This window comes from Colossoma macropomum, unplaced genomic scaffold (assembly GCF_904425465.1).
Source record: "Colossoma macropomum unplaced genomic scaffold, Colossoma_macropomum, whole genome shotgun sequence".
Taxonomy (NCBI): domain Eukaryota; kingdom Metazoa; phylum Chordata; class Actinopteri; order Characiformes; family Serrasalmidae; genus Colossoma; species Colossoma macropomum.
The window spans coordinates 460,702-480,010 of record NW_023494827.1 but is presented as its reverse complement, the minus strand read 5'-3'; the positions used below and the strand labels follow the sequence as shown (position 1 = coordinate 480,010).

The following is a 19,309-nucleotide window of genomic DNA, read 5'->3' as shown; positions in this document are numbered from 1 at the left end:
TGGTTACCTGGAGGAAATGGATGTGATCCTCTGTGTGTGAAAGCTGCTCCAGCTCAGTGTCTCTCCTCTTTAGATCAGCAATCTCCTGCTCCAGTTGCTCCAGGAGTTCTTCAGCTCCACTCAGTTCAGCCTCCTCCTGAGCTCTGATCAGCTCTGTTACCTCAGAGCGCTTTTTCTCAATGGAGCCGATCAGCTCAGTAAAGATCCTCTCACTGTCCTCCACTGCTGCCTGTGCAGAGCTCTGTTACAACACACACACAAGATGGAGCTCCATTTACACACCAGCTATCATTCACTCTCTCACTGGGACTCTAGATGACTCACTGTCCACATTGTGGCTGTGTAGGATCTCTAAGTGTCCAACACTGGACTCCTCACTGTCTGACTGGAGGAGAGTCTGACTGAGCTGTGAAACAGCTGCTCCAGCAGATCTCTGCTCACTACTCACCTTAAGAGTCTTCACAGCCTGTTTCACCTCCTGCAGCTTCTTCTCTTTCTCCTGGAGTCTCTGCTGAGATTTCCTCTGCATCTCCTTCAGCTGATTCTGAGGAGAAAGAATTTGTATTCTGGTTTATATTAACAGCGGCTGAAGAGTCAAAGTTCACTCTAGTTCTACACGTGAGCTCAATAAGGTTGTAAATATGCTGGAAGACGGGCGTTGGCTGGTCAGGTTTGCTGACCTGTTTGACTAGTTTGTTGCAAACAAAAAGTAACGTCAGGTTCAACACTTTCCTACCAAAATCACCTACATTTTCAATATCATCCCATAAACAGATCACCTGTATAAAGTGTGTGATTCAGTAAAGAATCAGATTCTAGATCAGAATTTCAAACTTCTCACCTGTTTCTCTTTTCTTTCTGCTACAGCTGCAACTGTACTGTGTCCCATGTGTTCATCCATCGTACACAAATAACAGACAAACTGCCGGTCAGTACGGCAGTAGATCTCAATCAGTTTATCATGTTGAGGGCAGATCTTCTCTTGTAGCTGTTTGGAGGCTTCGACCAGCTTGTGATTCTTAAAGGCAGGAGACTGATAGTGAGGTTTAAGATGAGTTTCACAATAAGAAGCCAGACACACCAAACAGGACTTGATGGCTTTGCGTTTTCTCCCAGTGCAGAAATCACACTCCACATCTCCAGGTCCAGCGTAACAGTGAGCAGGAGGAGCAGCTTGGAGTTCTGTCTTCTTCAGTTTCTCCACCACTTCAGCCAGCATGTTGTTTCTGCGTAGAACAGGCCTTGGAGTGTAAGTCTCTCTGCACTGGGGGCAGCTGTAGACCCCCCTCTGGTCATCCTGATTCCAGCAGCCATTAATACACACCATACAGAAACTGTGTCCACAGTGAATAGACACTGGATCCTTCAGCAGATCCAGACAGACTGGACAGCTGAACTGGTCCTGATCTACTGAAATACTGGCCTCGGCCATTTTCCTGCCCTCACAGGCTGTGAGAGAGCAGCTCTCTGAGATCAGTTTCGTTTTCTCTGAAATGAAGGAGCAGCAGAGTGGGAGTGGCTACGTGTGGAAGGATTTGATTGGTCAGAACTCTGAATGATTATTTTTTTCATTACAAGCTCAATGTCTACAGATGTTCTAACTCAGAACTTATTAATGAAACGATTGTTAGACCAAAATAGTCTATACAGTGGAGCAGACAGTTCACTTATGAAGTTACATGTTAATTCTATTATAATTAAAGTCGGTGTTGCTCCAGTTTGAATGAGTAGAAAGTTAAAAAGCTAAACTGGCACATTTTATATACTGACAAATTACTCTGACTGAGTTCTGAATGTTTGTAAGTCTAATTGAATCCAGTGTGTTTGAACCTTTTGTGTTGTTTTCTAATATTAAAATTCTTCTTTTCACACATTTAACATGAATTTGAATCTGTTTCTTTAACTGTTGTTTGAACTGACAATAACTTTATTGGAGTCATAAAAATTTTAACTGGTCTCAGTGGGATCCAGGTACAAATGTGATGAGGTTTGGTTAATTTTCAGTCTCTGTACATCATCAAACACCACACAATCCATTCAGTGAACCGAATGACATCTGGAACAGAAAACTACAGAAAACTGCTTTTGTGATAATACTGTTGGTTTAATTCAGTCAGTCTATTATGTTTGGCTACTTAAAGTACGAGATTTATCAACAGCAGCATTTGTTTCTATGATTAAGAAAATAACGGATGAATGAAGTTTGATGCTTCAGTGGAAGTAGAGCTGCAGTAGTACTGCATCTCTTTTACCTCCACTTACAGTTCTATTAAACAGAAGCTTTAAACTGTAAGGCAAATGCATGAGGTGAAAAATTCCATTCTAAAATTTTTTTTTATACACTGATAAAGTTCCAGAGATGGGGGGGATGACTGTTCATTCTTTATAGCAGAGTGATAATGCATTACTCTACATCACCACAAAGGGGCAGCACAGCACTGTGTCAAAGTCCGTCTCTGGAGTCCAGATTGTAGGAGATAAAGAGTCTTTTAGTTCTTATGTAAAAGAATCCAGTGAAACATGCATCTTCCTCTTATTTGACCTGATGTAGAATCTTGCCCTGGTTCTCCTTGATGGATTTGTGGATTCCTAGGTTTTATCCAGAACGTTGTTGGCTGGAGGGAAACCAGCGGCTGGAACTCAAAGAACAATCTCCAAATGCCACTGAGACACGCTGTTGGCTGAGGAGGGGGACGAGAGCAGCACCACCAAGCATGAAGATGAGACCATCAATCTGAATAATCCCCTGTTTCACCAGGTGCAAAGAGAGAGCAGCTACCCACAAGATCACAAAGAGGACCACCATCTGAGACATGCAGAGCTAAACGTCCTGGTAGAAAACTGACCAGAGATGATGAGTTAAGCTGAATTAGAGCCTTTTCACTTCCACTTTACTGATCCATGCAATAGTGTAGCATCTCCAACAAGCTGAAAGCTTTAGACACAAACACTTTAATGTTTTTCAAAGAGACCAATTAGTTAAGTTCATCACACAAGTATCTAACGCATTGAAGCTTCTAAACTGGAAAAATTATTGCACAAATTTACTGTATAAATGAGAACTTAAATGGAAAGCAAATTTTTATTCACTAAAACAAAATGTTTTCATGAGTTTCTTGCATTAAATGGTATCTTTACGTAGAACATTTTTATAAAACATAAAATATTATTGTAGTACAGCATATGCTACCCCAGGCTCAAGGAGGATGCTGAAGGCAGTGCTGCAGCAGCCATATTTATTAACAAAAACACACAAAGCAAATGAACAAACGGCAAACAGCTCAAACTATGCTGGCCACTTTTCAGCGGCTTAAGCTAGCTAGACTTTTTAGTCTTCTTCAAGCTTTTCAGCTCTTCAGTCACTACTACCACTACCACTGCCACTGCCACTGCCGGGCCTCCTCTCTGTTACCCTGTTCCCTCTCAGCTCTTTTAAAAGGCGCTCGCGCTGCCAGTCAAATCAGCATCAGCTGCCTCTCATTAAGGGCAGCGTGAACACCTGAGCCGAGAGGGAAGGAGAGCTCGCCCCCTCCACACTCGCGGCTCTCTCCCTGCTGTCCTCGCCAAGGTTCGTTGCCGCTGTGTGTTCGGGCCCCGCCTTCCTGCCGGCTCTCGCAGCCGTCATCGTCGGGGCCCGGGGGCCGGGCGCATGCCACAATTATAAAACATTTTGTTGGCAGGTAAGCACAGGGACATTTTTTATAAAGTCCATGGAAATCTAGCTGCAGTGAGACTCACTATAAGATGCTGGAGTAGAACCTGGAAACAAGGACACAATTTGAACACCAGCTGTTGAGATACACTGATCACATTTATTTCATTACAGCACTTTCAGGATTCATGTTTGTGAGAGTTTGTAGCTCAGTGTGATTAGAATACAGAATTTTTACACTTTTCTCCAAAGTACAGTTCATTACATTACACTGATATTTTCATTCAGCTCTGTTACTGAAAAGACTTTAGACTCATTATCTCAGTTTCTTTAGGACTCAAATACCTCAGATTACCAAACCCACCCTACAAAAGGGGTCGGAACTTTTTAACGAGGTCCCCACAAAATACAACATACACATCATTTTGGATCACACAACCTCACAGTTCCACCACAAATATCACCATCAACCCAGAATCCAGCATAGAGCGGCTGAGTGAATGTGGTGTGGACTGTGTGTAGGAGGGTCATTGTGTCAGAGACGCTGTAGAAGGACAGAGTTCCTGCACTGTGATCCACATACACTCCTATTCTGGAGGGTGATGAGGCTGAGATCTCAGTCTGAATGATAGAAAGAGAGAGAGGGAGAACAGTCCAGACTCCAGGACTGACTGTTGTGTCCAAACTTACACTCATAACCCCGTCCTTTCCTGCTGATCCCTTTATATGAGACTGAGATGTACAGCTCATAACCAGTACTTCTCAACTCAACCTCCCAGTAACAGCGTCCACTCACACTCTCCTTACACAGCACCTGATGCCAGTAGTCAAATCTCTTGGGATGATCAGGGTAACCATGTATCTTCAAGGTGTACTTCACCACTCTGTTCTTCTCAGACAGTTGGAGGTTATAATTTACTGTGCTGGGATTCAGAGTCAGCCGACAGAAATCTAACAAAGAGGAAAACAGCATGATCATTTAATGGTTTTGTTTTCAGAATTTTTTTCATTTTAAGAAGAAAAGACATTGTGTGAGTGTGTGTGTGTGTGTGTGTGTGTGTGTGTGTGTGTGTGTGTGTGTGTATTGTGTACATACACTGTAGTAAATCTTCTCTGGTTTTTGAGGGTAAAATCATCTGAACTGCCGAAACTGTGGAGAAAGACAGAAAATGAAAAGTGCTGAAAAGTGTCTGTTGGACATTTTCTAAACAAAACAAACTACTTTGAGGTAATAAGGGTGAACTTTTTCAGTCATTTTTACCAGAATAAGCTCTCACTGTCTCTCTCTCTCTCTCTCTCTCTCTCTCTCTCTCTCATTCTCCCTCTCTTTACTGTATGTACCGTATGTAAACGTGTAAATGCTGTATAATCTTACATTTTCTCTCAGTCTCAAAATATACTGTTTAAATGTATCTCTTACACTATGAACAGGATTTAAAATCTCAAATACTTTTTCAAAGAACAATGAAATAAATGGAATAATAGGCTGCTTGATTGTCAACCATCAAACTAAAGTATTATTTTATTTTACATTAAAGGTCTTTTTTATTACTCACTTTTTAAATACATAAATTAGTTTCATAGTATTTACTGTGTGTTTAAGTTCCTCAATTTTTTGTAGGTTGATGACAAAAAAATATTAAATTTTCAGTATATTTAGAATTGTAAGTGCATTATAAGGTCATAGTAAAGAGAAACATTACAACCCCAATTCCAAAAAAGTTGGGACGCTGTGTAAAATGTAAATAAATGTAAATAAAAACAGAATGCAATGATTTGCAAATTTCATAGACCCATATTTTATTCACAAGAAAACATACAACACGTATCAGATGTGGAAAGTGACACATTTTAGCATTTCATGAAAAATATTAATTCAATTAGACCTTAATGGCAGCAACGCTTCTTAAAAAAGTTGGGACAGGGCAACAAAAGGCTGGAAACATAAGTGGTACTAATAAAAAACAGCAACTAACTCACATGACTGGGTATAAAAAGCACATTTTAGAGAGACAGAGTCTCTCAGAAGCAAAGATGGGCAAAGGTTCACCAATCTGCAAAAAATTGCATCTAAAAATTGTGGAACAATTTCAGAAAAATGTTTCTCAACATAAAATAGTGAAGACTTTGGATATCAGACCACTTACAGTACATAATATCATCAAAAGGTTCAAAGAATCTGGAGAAATCCCTGTATGCAAGAGACAAGGCCGACAGTCAATACTGGATGCTTGCGATCTTCAGACCCTCAGGCGGCACTGCATTAAAAACAGGCATGATTCTGTACTGGAAATCACTGCATGGGCTCAGCAACACTTCCAGAAATCATGGTCTATGAACACAGTTCGCTGCACAATCCACAAATGCAAGTCAAAGCTGGATCATGCAAAGAAGAAGCCATTTGTCAACATGATCCAGAAATGCTGCCGTTTTCTCTGGGCCAAAGCTCATTTAAAATGGACTGAGGCAAAATGGAAAACTGCACCTCTGATGGTCTGTGGTTGCATTAGTGCCTATATCGTGGGCAGCTTACACATCTGGAAAGGCACTATCAGTGCTGAACAGTATATAGAGGTTTTAGAACAGCATAAACTTCCATCCAGTCAGCGTCTCTTTCATGAAAGGCCTTGCATATTTCAGCAAGACAATACTAAATCACATACTGCATCCATCACAACAGCATGGCTTCACAGAAGAAGAGTCCGGGTGCTGAACTGGCCTGCCTGCAGTCCAGATTTTTCACCAATAGAAAACATTTGGCACATCATGAAACAAAAAATCTGGCAAAATAGACCCAGGACTGTTGAGCAGCTAGAATCCTACATCAGACAAGAATGGGACAGCATTTCTCTCCCACAACTCCAGCAATTAGTCTCCTCACTTCCCAGATATTCAGAGACTGCTGTTAAAAGAAGAGGGGATGCTACACAATGGTAGTCACGGCCCTGTCCCAACTTTTTTTGAGATGCGTTGCTGCCATCAAGTTCTAAATGAGTTAATGTTTTTTATGAAATGGTAAAATGTCTCAATTTCAACATCTAATATGTGTTCTATGTTCTATATAATAAAATATGGGTCTATGAGATTTGCAAATCATTACATTCTGTTTTTATTTACATTTATTTAAATTTTACACAGCATCCCAACTTTTTTGCAATTGAGGTTGCAGATCTTTAGTGTGTAAATGATGAAATCTTATGTCTGACTTTCACTCTGAACAAGTAAAGATGTTCATCATTCTGATTCACAGCAGGAAGCTCCTCTTACCATGTGTAGAGATTTTACTGAACTCCTGCCTGCAGAATTCCTCTAGTCTCTCTTTCAGATCAGAGAGAGATTTCCTCACTCCATCAAATGAGAGATGTTGATGGACAGTGATGCTGGGTGAGTCCTCAGATCCAGAAGAGACACAGAGAGACTGGAAACTCTGCAGAGAGAGAAACACAATGGAGAGAGAACAATGTACAAGAGAAATGTCTTAAAGGCCTGAAAACTTTTCATTTAATTCATTTTTGCTGTTATACATATGGTGCTGCATAAACTGACAAACAACTTAAGAACAATTAGAATAATTTTGTGCTTCTTCTGTTTCATTTAGGTTCAGAGGGACTGTGTTGGAAGAAGGTGATATCAAGTTTTCTTTTTTTCCCACCAATCAGAAAAAGGTTGGATTTTGCCACACTCCTATCCATGAGCACCAACTTGGGTTAAACACTGGGGGGCACAACAAAAAACAAAAGTAAACAATACAAAACAACGAATTTACAGACTGATTTGATGAAATGAATTTCATTTGTTGGAGAACACTGAAGTGAGTAAGAATCATGTGTAAATACATGTAAAATAATTTCATTTTTGTTTTCATACTGAAAATTGAATAAAAGTTGTAAAAATGAAGATTCTTATATTCACGTCTGTTACGAAATGAAATTGTAGTTAAACAATACAGATTTCTCAGCTAAAACGACTGCTCACCGTCAGAATGTGTTGAGCAGAGTGACTGACTTGCCTGTTTATCCATTTAATAAAACAATAACAATGATGAACAATAAATAATTATAATAATATATTAATGAAAAACTAAACATAATGAAATAGTAACTTTAGCAGGCAAGCGGCTGTGTCTAAGACTGAAACAAAACGGACAGTTCAAAGTTTATTTAAAACCCACCAGAATCTGAAATTGACCCAAAATGTGTCCAAACACAAACATCCAAAACACAACATGTAATAAAATAATCTCTCGACACATAACAAATCTTATAAACTCATATCACTGGAGAATACTCCCAATGTTCGTGTAAAATAGCTGTGACTGTGAGTCTTTGGGTTGCCAATTATTCAACACCAGGATCAATATACCATTTGATTTAATTTTCAAACCTTTTCCCGCAGCTGCAATATATTTAGAATCTACTCACAGGAGGAAGTGATGGTTACCTGGAGGAAATGTATGTGATCCTCTGTGTGTGAAAGCTGCTCCAGCTCAGTGTGTCTCCTCTTTAGATCAGCAATCTCCTGCTCCAGTTGCTCCAGGAGTTCTTCAGCTCCACTCAGTTCAGCCTCCTCCTGAGCTCTGATCAGCTCTGTTACCTCAGAGCGCTTTTTCTCAATGGAGCGGATCAGCTCAGTAAAGATCCTCTCACTGTCCTCCACTGCTGCCTGTGCAGAGCTCTGTTACAACACACACACAAGATGGAGCTCCATTTACACACCAGCTATCATTCACTCTCTCACTGGGACTCTAGATGACTCACTGTCCACATTGTGGCTGTGTAGGATCTCTAAGTGTCCAACACTGGACTCCTCACTGTCTGACTGGAGGAGAGTCTGACTGAGCTGTGAAACAGCTGCTCCAGCAGATCTCTGCTCACTACTCACCTTAAGAGTCTTCACAGCCTGTTTCACCTCCTGCAGCTTCTTCTCTTTCTCCTGGAGTCTCTGCTGAGATTTCTTCTGCATCTCGTTCAGCTGATTCTGAGGAGAAAGAATTTGTACTCTGGTTCATATTAACAGCAGCTGAAGAGTTAAAGTTCACTCTAGTTCTACATGTGAGCAAAATAAAGCGGTAAAAATACTTTGAGATGGGTGTTTGCTGGTCAGAGCCTTACTCAGTGGTTTGACTCATTTGTTGCTAACGGTAAGTTTTATTTAACACTTTCCTACCAAACATCCCATAAACTGATTGCCTCTATAACTGTGAAATTAAGAAATGTAAGAGATTCTAGATTAGAATTACAACAAGCATGAAGTGACTCTAAACGATTTCTGCTTCTCACCTGTTTGTCTTTTCTTTCTGCTACAGCTGCAACTGTATCGTGGCTTTTGTGTTCATCCATCATACACAAATAACACACAAACTGCTGGTCAGTACGACAGTAGATCTCGATCAGTTTATCATGTTGAGGGCAGATCTTCTCTTGTAGCTGTTTGGAGGCTTCGACCAGCTTGTGTTTTTTCAAGACAGGAACTTTATGGTGAGGTTTAAGATGAGTTTCACAAAATGAGGCCTGACACATAAAACAGGACTTGATGGCTTTGCGTTTTCTCCCAGTGCAGAAATCACACTCCACATCTCCAGGTCCAGCGTAACAGTGAGCAGAAGGAGCAGCTTGGAGTTCTGTCTTCTTCAGTTTCTCCACCACTTCAGCCAGCATGTTGTTTCTGCGTAGAACAGGCCTTGGAGTGAAGGTCTCTCTGCACTGGGGGCAGCTGTAGACCCCCCTCTGGTCATCCTGATCCCAGAAGCCATTAATACACACCATACAGAAATTGTGTCCACAGGGAATAGCCACTGGATCCTTCAGCAGATCCAGACAGACTGGACAGCTGAACTGGTCCTGATCTACTGAAATACTGGCCTCGGCCATTTTCCTGCACTCACAGGCTGAGAGAGAGCAGCTCTCAGAGGTCAGTTTTGTTTCCTCTGAACTGAGGGAGCAGCAGAGTGGGAGTGGCTACATGTGGGAGGTTGTGATTGGGCAGAGAAGTCTGAATGATTATTTTTTACTAAAAGCTCAATGTCTACAGATATTCTAACTCAGAACTTATTAGTGAAACAATTTTTAGTGTTTTTATAAGTTCACTTATAAACTATATTTGTTAATTCTATAATAATTAAAGGCACATTTTATACACTGACAGATTACTCTGAATGAGTTCTGAATGTTTGAATTCAGTGTGTTTGGACCTTTTGTCTGTTTTCTAATATTAAACTTCTCTTCACACATTTAACATGAATTTGAATCTGTTTCTTTAACTGTTGTTTGAACTGATAATAACTTTATTGGAGTCATAATAATTTAAACTGGTCTAAGGAGGGTCCAGCTACAAAGAGGATGAGGTTTGGTTATTTTCAGTCACTATACTTGATCAGAGACACAGTCCATGCAGGGAAAAATATATCTGGTTTATAAAAGTACAGAAAACTGCATTTGAGATGTTACTATAGATTTAATTTAGTCAGTTTGGTGTACTGAAAGACAACGATTTATAAACAGGAAGTGTTTCTATGATTAAGAAAATAACTGTTGAATAAAGTTTGACGCTTCCGTGGAAGGAGAGCTGTGGAGTGAAAAGTTCTGAAAATCATATTCATATTCTTAAAACTTCCAGATATGATGAGTGTTCAGGCTTTTATAGAAGAGTGATAATACATTACTCTACATCACCACAAAGGGGCAGCACAGCACTGTTTCAAAGTCTGTCTCTGGAGTCCAGATTGTGAAAAGATCTGAATAAACTGAATTAATTTCAAAAATAAATAACAATCAATAATAAAACAAATAGGAATATAATAATAAACACAACAGTAAAATAAGTAAACAGTAATTGTAAAGCATTGAAAGAATACTGCAGTTTTTCCACTACAGCACCAATATAGTGAGTTGAGCAGTACAGAATGGTGTCATTAGACTATAAATGTACTTTGCAATCTACAATAGAGGTTGCAATGACATTACTTTAGATATTAAACAATATTGGTCTTAGAACTGAACCTTGAGGGAAATTCCCTCACAATATACAGCATTTGCACCATTATAGATCACACAACCCCACAGTTCTCACATGAACTTCAATAGGACAATCAACCCAGAATCCAGCATAGAGAGGCTGAGTGAATGTGGTGTGGACTGTGTGTAGGAGGGTCATTGTGTCAGAGACGCTGTAGAAGGACAGAGTTCCTGCACTGTGATCCACATACACTCCTATTCTGGAGGATGATAAGCCTGAGATCTCAGTCTGAATGTTGTTGTGATAGAAAGAGAGAGAGGGAGAACACCGCAGACTCCAGGACTGACTGTCGTGTCTTAAAAAACTCTCATTATCCTCTGGGTCCAAGTCCCAAAAGAGTGTCGCCATGGCGACAGTGAAGAAAACCTCCCTAAGAGCAAGTAGAAGAAACCTTGGGAAACCAAGAAACCATCCTCCTCTGGTCGACACCGTGTAGCAAAACAATAACACAACAAGAACAAAATGAATAAAGAATCAGACTTATTTACACTAATGAACATAGAAGAAAAGAAATGAGGCTGTTTGTGGACAGAAGTCTTTATCTGAGCCAGTGTTACTTCTGACTCACTGTGGCAATGAGGTCCAAACCCTTCTTTTCCTCTTTTAATTAATTATTTTTATTATTATTCCCATTATCGTTATTATTCTTATCTTAGCTTATCTTAGATCAGATTAGATTTGATTAGATTAAACTTTATTGTCGTTGTGCAAAGTACAGGTACAGAGCCAATGCAGTTACCAACCCGAAGTACAAAACACAGTATTACTTACATACAAAGTGCAGAAGGACGGAAGAGTGGAAAAAAAATAAATATGCAAGTATAAATATAATATACATATATACAGAGTGAATGTTTGTAGTATATACCGTGAGAGCAACTTATGTAAAGATAAGTATACAGGGTAAATTTGTACAGTAATTGTTGGTGCAAATATGAATAGTGCAGTAATAGACTGTGCAAATATGAATACACATATCATCTAAACCGCTTATCCTTCTGGGTCGCGGTGGGGTGCCGGAGCCTATCCCAGCTATCATCGGGCGGAAGGCAGGAAACACCCTGGACAGGTCGCCAGTCCATCGCAGGGCAGGCAGACAGACAGACAGACAGACAGACAGACGCATTCACGCGCACACACACCTAAGGGCAATTTAGCATGTCCAATTCACCTGATTGCATGTCTTTGGACTGTTGGAGGAAACCGGAGTACCCAGAGGAGAACATGCAGACTCCACACAGAAATGACTCTGGTCGCCCGACTGGGAATACGAACCCAGGCCATTCTTGCTGTGAGGCGACAGAGCTACCCACTGCGCCACCGTGCCACCCACAAATATGAATAGTGCAATAATACTAGGAACATAAAGTACAATACAGTGCAGTGAGTGCAAAGATGCAGTTAAAGTGACGGTGTGGAGTTCAGCAGGGTCACAGCCTCAGGGAAGAACCTCTATCTGAGCCTGCTGCCGCGGGAGTGAAGGCTCCTGTAATGCCTGTCAGATGGGAGGAGGGTAAAAGGTCCATAGTTAGGATGAGAAATGTCCTTGATGATGTTCCTTGCCCTGTAACTGGGCACCTGTGATGCATTGGGCAGTTGTCATCACCCACTGGAGCGCTTTGCGGTCAGATGCGGAGCAGCAGCCATACCACACTAAGATGCAATTTGTGAGTATGCTCTCAGTGGTACAGTGGTAAAAGTTCACCAGTATACCAGGACACAGGTGAGCTTTCCTAAGGCTCCGTAGGAAGTAAAAACGCTGTTGCGCCTTTTTGACCATGATGGAGGAGTTTAGGGACCAGCTGAGATCATCCGAGATGTGGATACGAAGGAACTTGAAGCCAGACATGCGCTCTACCTCAGTACCATTGGTGTAGATAAAGGAGTGTGCCTGGATCGTGGCCCTCCTAAAGTCCACTATGACCTCCTTGGTTTTCTGGGTGTTGAGCGCTAAGTTTCTGTCATCACACCATGCTGTCAGATGCTGCATCTAGTCCTTGTAGACCGTCTCACTGTCACTATCACCGTGGTGTCATCCGCGAACTTGATTATGGAGCCATAAACAGGAACACAGTGATGGGTTTGAGCAGCAGGTGAACATCTCTGTTCATCCAGGGCTTCTGATTAGGGAAGGTTTTTATTATTGTGTGAGTTGTCACTCTGTTCTCACAGCTGTTGATATGATCCAGGACAGAGTTGGTGTAGATGTCAATGTTGGTATGAGAGTCTGTGGAGGCCTCCAATCTGTGTGCTGAAACTGTTGCTAAAGAGAGGAGTCGGTCCCTTCCATCCAGATCTTCACAGATGTTGTTGTGGGTTTCACATTGTTGATGACTGGGGTGTACTTGGGGAGCAGGAACAAAGAGAGGTGCTCAGACTGTCCCAGGTGGGAGAGGGTGTGGCTTTGTAGGCATTAGCCACATTGGTGTAAACATGATCCAATTTTTTTTGTCCCCTTTTTGTCCCCAGTTTGCTCACAGCAGCTCAAAGATCTTTCACAGCCACATTAGCATTAGCATCTTGGGGAACATAAACTGCAGCAGCAACAACGCAGGTAAACTCACGTGGAAGATTGAAGAGTCTAATAAACAGGAACTCCAGGTCAGCAGAGCAGTGGGTATCAACAACGACAGCGTCCGTGCACCATGCTTTGTTTACATAAATACAAACAACACCACTGCGGCTCTTACCCAGAGCTATAGCTGACCTATCAGCTCTGAAGAGAGTGCGCTCCTCTAGTTCCACCATGCTGTTAGAAACATCGTTGCTTAGCCAAGTTTTGGCCTTTTCTGTGTGAGGGTCCAGATCTTTAATTCGTCCAGCTTGTTCGCCAGAGACTGCACATTGGTGAGGAAGATGCTAGGTAGCGCTCACCGGTGTGGGTTTAGCCTTAGCTTAGCACACAGACCTCCACGCTTACCTGCTCTTCCGGTCGGTATGAATAGCTTGTTTGGTCTCGGTGTGCTGGTCAGCTCCGGAGTAGCTGGTTGAAGTGGAATGAAAGGTCCAAAATGATGTTTGTGCAGCGATGATTAATATCAAGCAGTGTCTGTCTGTCGTATCTGAAGTTTGCACGAGTGAGTCGAGAGAAAACGCAGGAGATTGTTAGGTACATATGCATTATATTGCTGAAACTGATGAGACGCTGAGCCTCGTGATGCACACGCACCGCCATCTTGGTCGAGATTAATTATTATTACTGTTATCTTGCTTATCTTCCAATGAGGGAACCACACAGCACAACATACACATCATTTTGGATCACACAACCTCACAGTTCCTGAGGTCACCCTGAATCCAGCATAGAGAGGCTGAGTGAATGTGGTGTGGACTGTGTGTAGGAGGGTCATTGTGTCAGAGACGCTGTAGAAGGACAGAGTTCCTGCACTGTGATCCACATACACTCCTATTCTGGAGGAGGATGAGGCTGAGATCTCAGTCTGAATGTTGTTGTGATAGAAAGAGAGAGAGGGAGAACACTGCAGACTCCAGGACTGACTGTTGTGTCCAAACTTACACTCATAACCCCGTCCTTTCCTGCTGATCCCTTTATATGAGACTGATATGTACACACATCCCTCACTGCTCCACTCAACCTCCCAGTAACAGCGTCCACTCACACTCTCCTTACACAACACCTGCTGCCTGTAGTTAAATCTCTCTGGGTGATCAGAGAAACGCTGGAATCTCCCACTGAGCGTCACCACTCTGTTCTCCTCAGACAGTCTGAGGAACAGATTTGCTGTGTTGGGATCCAGAGTCAGCCGACAAAAATCTAACAAAGAAAAGGAAGAAAATAATTATGAACACTGAATAAAATGTTTATTTAAATGTTCTTAATTCAAATCTGTAAATATTTTCCACAAGAAAAGAATACATCGGGCTCCCGAGTGGTGCAACCGTCTAAGCGTTGGCCCTATCATCAGGAGATCGTGAGTTTGATCCCTGGTGATGCTACAGCCATCTGTAGCCAGGAGTCTAAGAGAGCACAATTGGCCTCGCTCTACCTGGGTGGGTAGGATGGCCCCTCCTTCCCCCCCCATCACTTAACGCAATGCTAGTCAGTGCAGGCGTCTGTTAGCTGATGTAACAGATCTGGCGGTTGGCGCTTTCCTCCGAGCGCGTTCGGCTGTCCAGTGATGTTGCGTGAGCGGCAGTTTGAAAAGAAGCGGTGGCTGTTTTCACAGGTCTCGGAGGAAGCCTGTGTTAGCCTTCACCCTCCTAGCATTGATAGCATCGTGTGATTGGGGGAGTCCTAACTAGCAGGTGGAATTGGTGACGACTAAATTGGGGAGATAATTGGGTTAAAATCCCCAAAAAAAATTTAAGAATAGAATACATCTACAAAACCCTGCCAAAATTAAGAAAAATATACCACAGTAATTGTATTGATGCTATAAATTTCCTTCACAAGGAATCAATATGTAAATTTAAATCAAGTAAATCCAAACTTTATTTTTCAGTGAAATTTTCAGTAAAATTCAGTGTCTTTCCTTTCACATTTCTGTAACGTCCTATTTTACTTCCTCATTAACAACGAAAAATACAATATTCATATTTCAATAAGACAAACAAGTTTTTGTGTGTGTTTTTGTAGTTGTGTGTGTGTGTGTGTGTGTGTGTGTGTGAGTGTGTTCCACACACACTGCAGAAAATCTTCTCTGCTCTTTAGCTCTGAGTGTAAAGCCATATGATGTGGTATCTCTGTGGAGAAGAAAACAAAAAAGTGGGATAATGTTTATTATGTGTTTTGTGTTCTTTGAGATATAAAATATTTGAAACATAAAGCTCTGTTAACAAGAAATTCTTTTTCTATTTTTCTGTCTATTTTATAAACACCAGCCTGGGGAAGGGCCGACACACTGACTGGGAAACCCAGGGACAGCTCAGAAATCTCTGCAAAGCCAAGCAATTTCTTTTAAAAATCTCTTCATTCAGGTGTTTCAATCTAGGCAACACACATGGATGTGTGTGTAGCCAGTTTTGATCCCCCCATTCATTTTTGATTAGGAAGAAGAGTAGAAGAGGGAAAATAAAATCATTTAAACCCTTTAGGCTTTACTAAGATACTAAACACTATAGTGCATCAAAATGTATCATAAGTAGAGAGAAGCAATAAGATCAAAAACTCTTATGACTCACTCATTCTCCTTCTGTGCTTGTAAAGACTCTGTGCAGGGAAAGATTCACCCTCATGTTCTTCATCAGCAGAACTCCTTTCACTGTACAGAGAGATTTTACTGAATTCCTGCTTGCAGAATTCCTCTAGTCTCTCTTTCAGATCAGAGAGAGATTTCCTCACTCCATCAAATGAGAGATGGTGATGGACAGTGATGCTGGGTGAGTCCTCAGATCCAGAAAAGTAACAGAGAGACTGAAAACTCTACAGAGAGACACAGACTGCAGTGAGATAAAGGTACAGGACTGTAATGCCTTAAAGAGGCTGCCACCTTGTTTTCTTATGTTTTGTGGTTGGCTACCGACTTTTATAGGGGTTGGAAAAATGTTTGAAACTGTGATACATTGCATTCTTCTTTGAAAGCGTAGTAAATGGAATGTTTAAGTTAGGGGGCCCCTGGTCCAAAGGTCCAAGGGTCGAGGCCCCATAGGGAATGGACCCCTTTCCCTTCCTCTCTTAGTTTCAGATGGATGAGATCATTTTAAAAAGGACCATATGTTCTGTTCCCTTTTTCGCCAACAACCACCCTATATAAGCAGTTGGATATACTGTTCTGGAGGGGACACTTCAGAATTGGCATGGATCCCCTCTCAGGTACTTTATGGTGCTTGATATGATACTGTTTTACTTTGTAATAAACATCTTATACAAGCAAGACGGTGTCAGCAGAGACTTCATCATCATCTTCACATCGTCGCTATTCAATAAACAACAAAAGATTCTGCATAGATACACAAAACATAACAATTAGACATTTATATAGCCATTATGAATATCTTAAAAATACTAACCCTGCTGTTTTAGGGTTGTGTACATTTTCGTGCCACAGTTCTGATTAAAGAGAGCAATTTTTCTAACTTCAAATTCTTTAAATTATAGTGAATTATACATTTTTACAGATACAAATGGTTAATAATGATCAAGTCACAACTTCTGATTTATTGAGATGTTTAATATTTGCTGTTTGCAACTGAGTTTACAGCCTCTTTAATATAACCTTAGTTAAGAGTTACTTTAGAAACAATACACAGGAGGAACAGGTCCTTCAGTAGATCAGACAGTGCTGGTTACCTGGAGGAAATGGATGTGATCCTCTGTGTGTGAAAGCTGCTCCAGCTCAGTGTCTCTCCTCTTTAGATCAGCAATCTCCTGCTTCAGTTGCTCCAGGAGTTCTTCAGCTCCACTCAGTTCAGCCTCCTCCTGAGCTCTGATCAGCTCTGTTACCTCAGAGCGCTTTTTCTCAATGGAGCGGATCAGCTCAGTAAAGATCCTCTCACTGTCCTCCACTGCTGCCTGTGCAGAGCTCTGTTACAACACACACACAAGATGGAGCTCCATTTACACACCAGCTATCATTCACTCTCTCACTGGGACTCTAGATGACTCACTGTCCACACTGTGGCTGTGTAGGATCTCTAAGTGTCCAACACTGGACTCCTCACTGTCTGACTGGAGGAGAGTCTGACTGAGCTGTGAAACAGCTGCTCCAGCAGATCTCTGCTCACTACTCACCTTAAGAGTCTTCACAGCCTGTTTCACCTCCTGCAGCTTCTTCTCTTTCTCCTGGAGTCTCTGCTGGAATTTCCTCTGCATCTCCTTCAGCTGATTCTGAGAATTAGAAATTTGCATTCTGGTTAATATTAACAGCAGCTGTAAAGTTCCACATTCTATTCCTACATGTGAGCACTATAAAGGTGTAAAATGCTGGAAGACGGGTATTGGCCGGTCAAAAAGTTTGCTGACTGTGATTTGTAAAAGTAAGTAATGTCAGGTTTATTTAAAGCTTTCCTACCCAAACACATTTATTTTCAATATCACTAATCCAGAAACTCATCAGCTTTATAATTGTGAAGTTAAGTACAGCATCAGATTCTAGTTCAGAAATACAAAGAACATGAATTGGTTTTAAAATATTTCCACTTCTCACCTGTTTTTGATGTCTTGCTGCTACAGCTGCTACTATAACGTGTCCTATGTGTTCATCCATCGTACACAAATAGCAGATGCAGCTTTGGTCAGTACGACAGTAGATCTTCATCACTTCATTATGTTGAGGGCAGATCTTCTCTTGTAGCTGTTTGGAGGCTTCGACCAGCTTGTGCTTCTTAAAGGCAGGAGACTGATAGTGAGGTTTAAGATGAGTTTCACAATAAGAAGCCAGACACACCAAACAGGACTTGATGGCTTTGCGTTTTCTCCCAGTGCAGAAATCACACTCCACATCTCCAGGTCCAGCGTAACAGTGAGCAGGAGGAGCAGCTTGGAATTCTGTCTTCTTCAGTTTCTCCACCACTTCAGCCAGCATGTTGTTTCTGCGTAGAACAGGCCTTGGAGTGAAGGTCTCTCTGCACTGGGGGCAGCTGTAGACCCCCCACTGATCATCCTGATCCCAATGTTCATTAATACACACCATACAATAACAGTGTCCACAGGGAGTCGTTACTGGATCCTTCAGCAGATCCAGACAGACTGGACAGCTGAACTGGTCCTGATCTACTGAAATACTGGCCTCTGCCATTTTCCTGCACTCACAGACTGAGACAGAGCAGTTTTACTTTCTCTGAAATGAAGGAGCAGCAGAGTGGGAGTGTCTATGTGTGGAAGGATTTGATTGGGCAGAACTAAAGGTATATTTTAGAGCTAAAAGATTAATGTCTATAGATACTCTAACACAGAACTCAATGCAGTTATTAGTGAATAGAGCATAAAAGCTTCTTCTCCCAAAAATGAACTTCATTTTGAGTTGAACACTTTTATTGTGGTAAATTGGACTGTTAAATTGTCTTTTCCAGAGAAAATGTGTTACAGATAAGAACAAAAAGCTCAACTCATTGATTTTATAAAGAAAAAATCTTCAGTTCACTTCAATATTTATTCATATAGTGTTTTTCACAACAAGTGCTGTCACAAAGCAGCTGTACAGAAAACTTGGGCCCAAGTCCCAAAAGAGCATCACCATGGCGACAGTGAAAAAAACCTCCCTAAGAGCAAAAGGAAGAAACCTTGAGGGAAACCAAGAAACCATCCTCCTCTGGTCGACACCATGTAGCAAAACAATAACAGAACAAGAACAAAATGAATAAAGAATCAGACTTTTACAATAAAGAACATAGAAGAAAAGAAATTAGGCTGTTAGTGGACAGAAGTCTTCAGATCAGCCAGTGTTACTTCTGATTCACTGTAATTCTAAAGACATTTAATGCAGTGTGTTCAGACCTCTTCTACAGCTTTCTAATTAAATGTGTTGTGAACTGAAAATAACTTGATAATTGGTTATTTTTAGTCTCCAAGTGAATTAAAATGAAGTACACGCTTAATATTTCAAGTTACGTCATTTGCGATTCATGAATATCAAATAATAATAATAATTATTATTTACAAACTATATAGTGACTGAGTTTCTACCATTCAGAATAATTATTATTTGATACTGAGTAAATTATTTCAATAACTCAAATAGTACC

General features: G+C 41.1%; 2 protein-coding genes and 1 pseudogene across 2 annotated transcripts; all 3 read right to left on the bottom strand.

The window, feature by feature from the left end:
* Window positions 1–7: 7 nt before the first annotated feature.
* On the bottom strand, window positions 8–1,493 carry LOC118800223 (E3 ubiquitin/ISG15 ligase TRIM25-like; the record flags this gene model as incomplete). Its single annotated transcript, XM_036560416.1, has 3 exons — window positions 842–1,493; window positions 449–544; window positions 8–241 (listed from the first exon to the last, which is right to left on the bottom strand). Coding segments are annotated over exons 1-3 (921 nt in total), but the record flags the coding sequence as incomplete, so codon positions are not given.
* Window positions 1,494–3,792: 2,299 nt separating this feature from the next.
* Window positions 3,793–9,522, bottom strand: LOC118800219 (annotated as a pseudogene).
* Window positions 9,523–13,917: 4,395 nt separating this feature from the next.
* On the bottom strand, window positions 13,918–18,386 carry LOC118800222 (tripartite motif-containing protein 16-like). Its single transcript, XM_036560415.1, has 6 exons — window positions 17,773–18,386; window positions 17,358–17,453; window positions 16,917–17,150; window positions 15,857–16,049; window positions 15,311–15,340; window positions 13,918–14,441 (listed from the first exon to the last, which is right to left on the bottom strand). Exons 1-6 carry the CDS (start codon window positions 18,361–18,363, stop codon window positions 13,918–13,920), a joined length of 1,668 nt encoding a protein of 555 aa, XP_036416308.1. The 5' UTR covers window positions 18,364–18,386.
* Between the last annotated feature and the right edge of the window lie 923 nt (window positions 18,387–19,309).

Coding starts and splice junctions, on each gene's coding strand:
- LOC118800222 (XM_036560415.1), bottom strand. CDS start 18,363: ATGGCAGAGGCCAGTATTTCAGTAGATCAGGACCAGTTCAGCTGTCCA. Junction 17,151..17,357: donor AGGCTGTGAAGACTCTTAAG/GTGAGTAGTGAG, acceptor GTGTTGTAACAG/AGCTCTGCACAGGCAGCAGT. Junction 16,050..16,916: donor ATCACATCCATTTCCTCCAG/GTAACCAGCACT, acceptor GTCTCTCTGTAG/AGTTTTCAGTCTCTCTGTTA.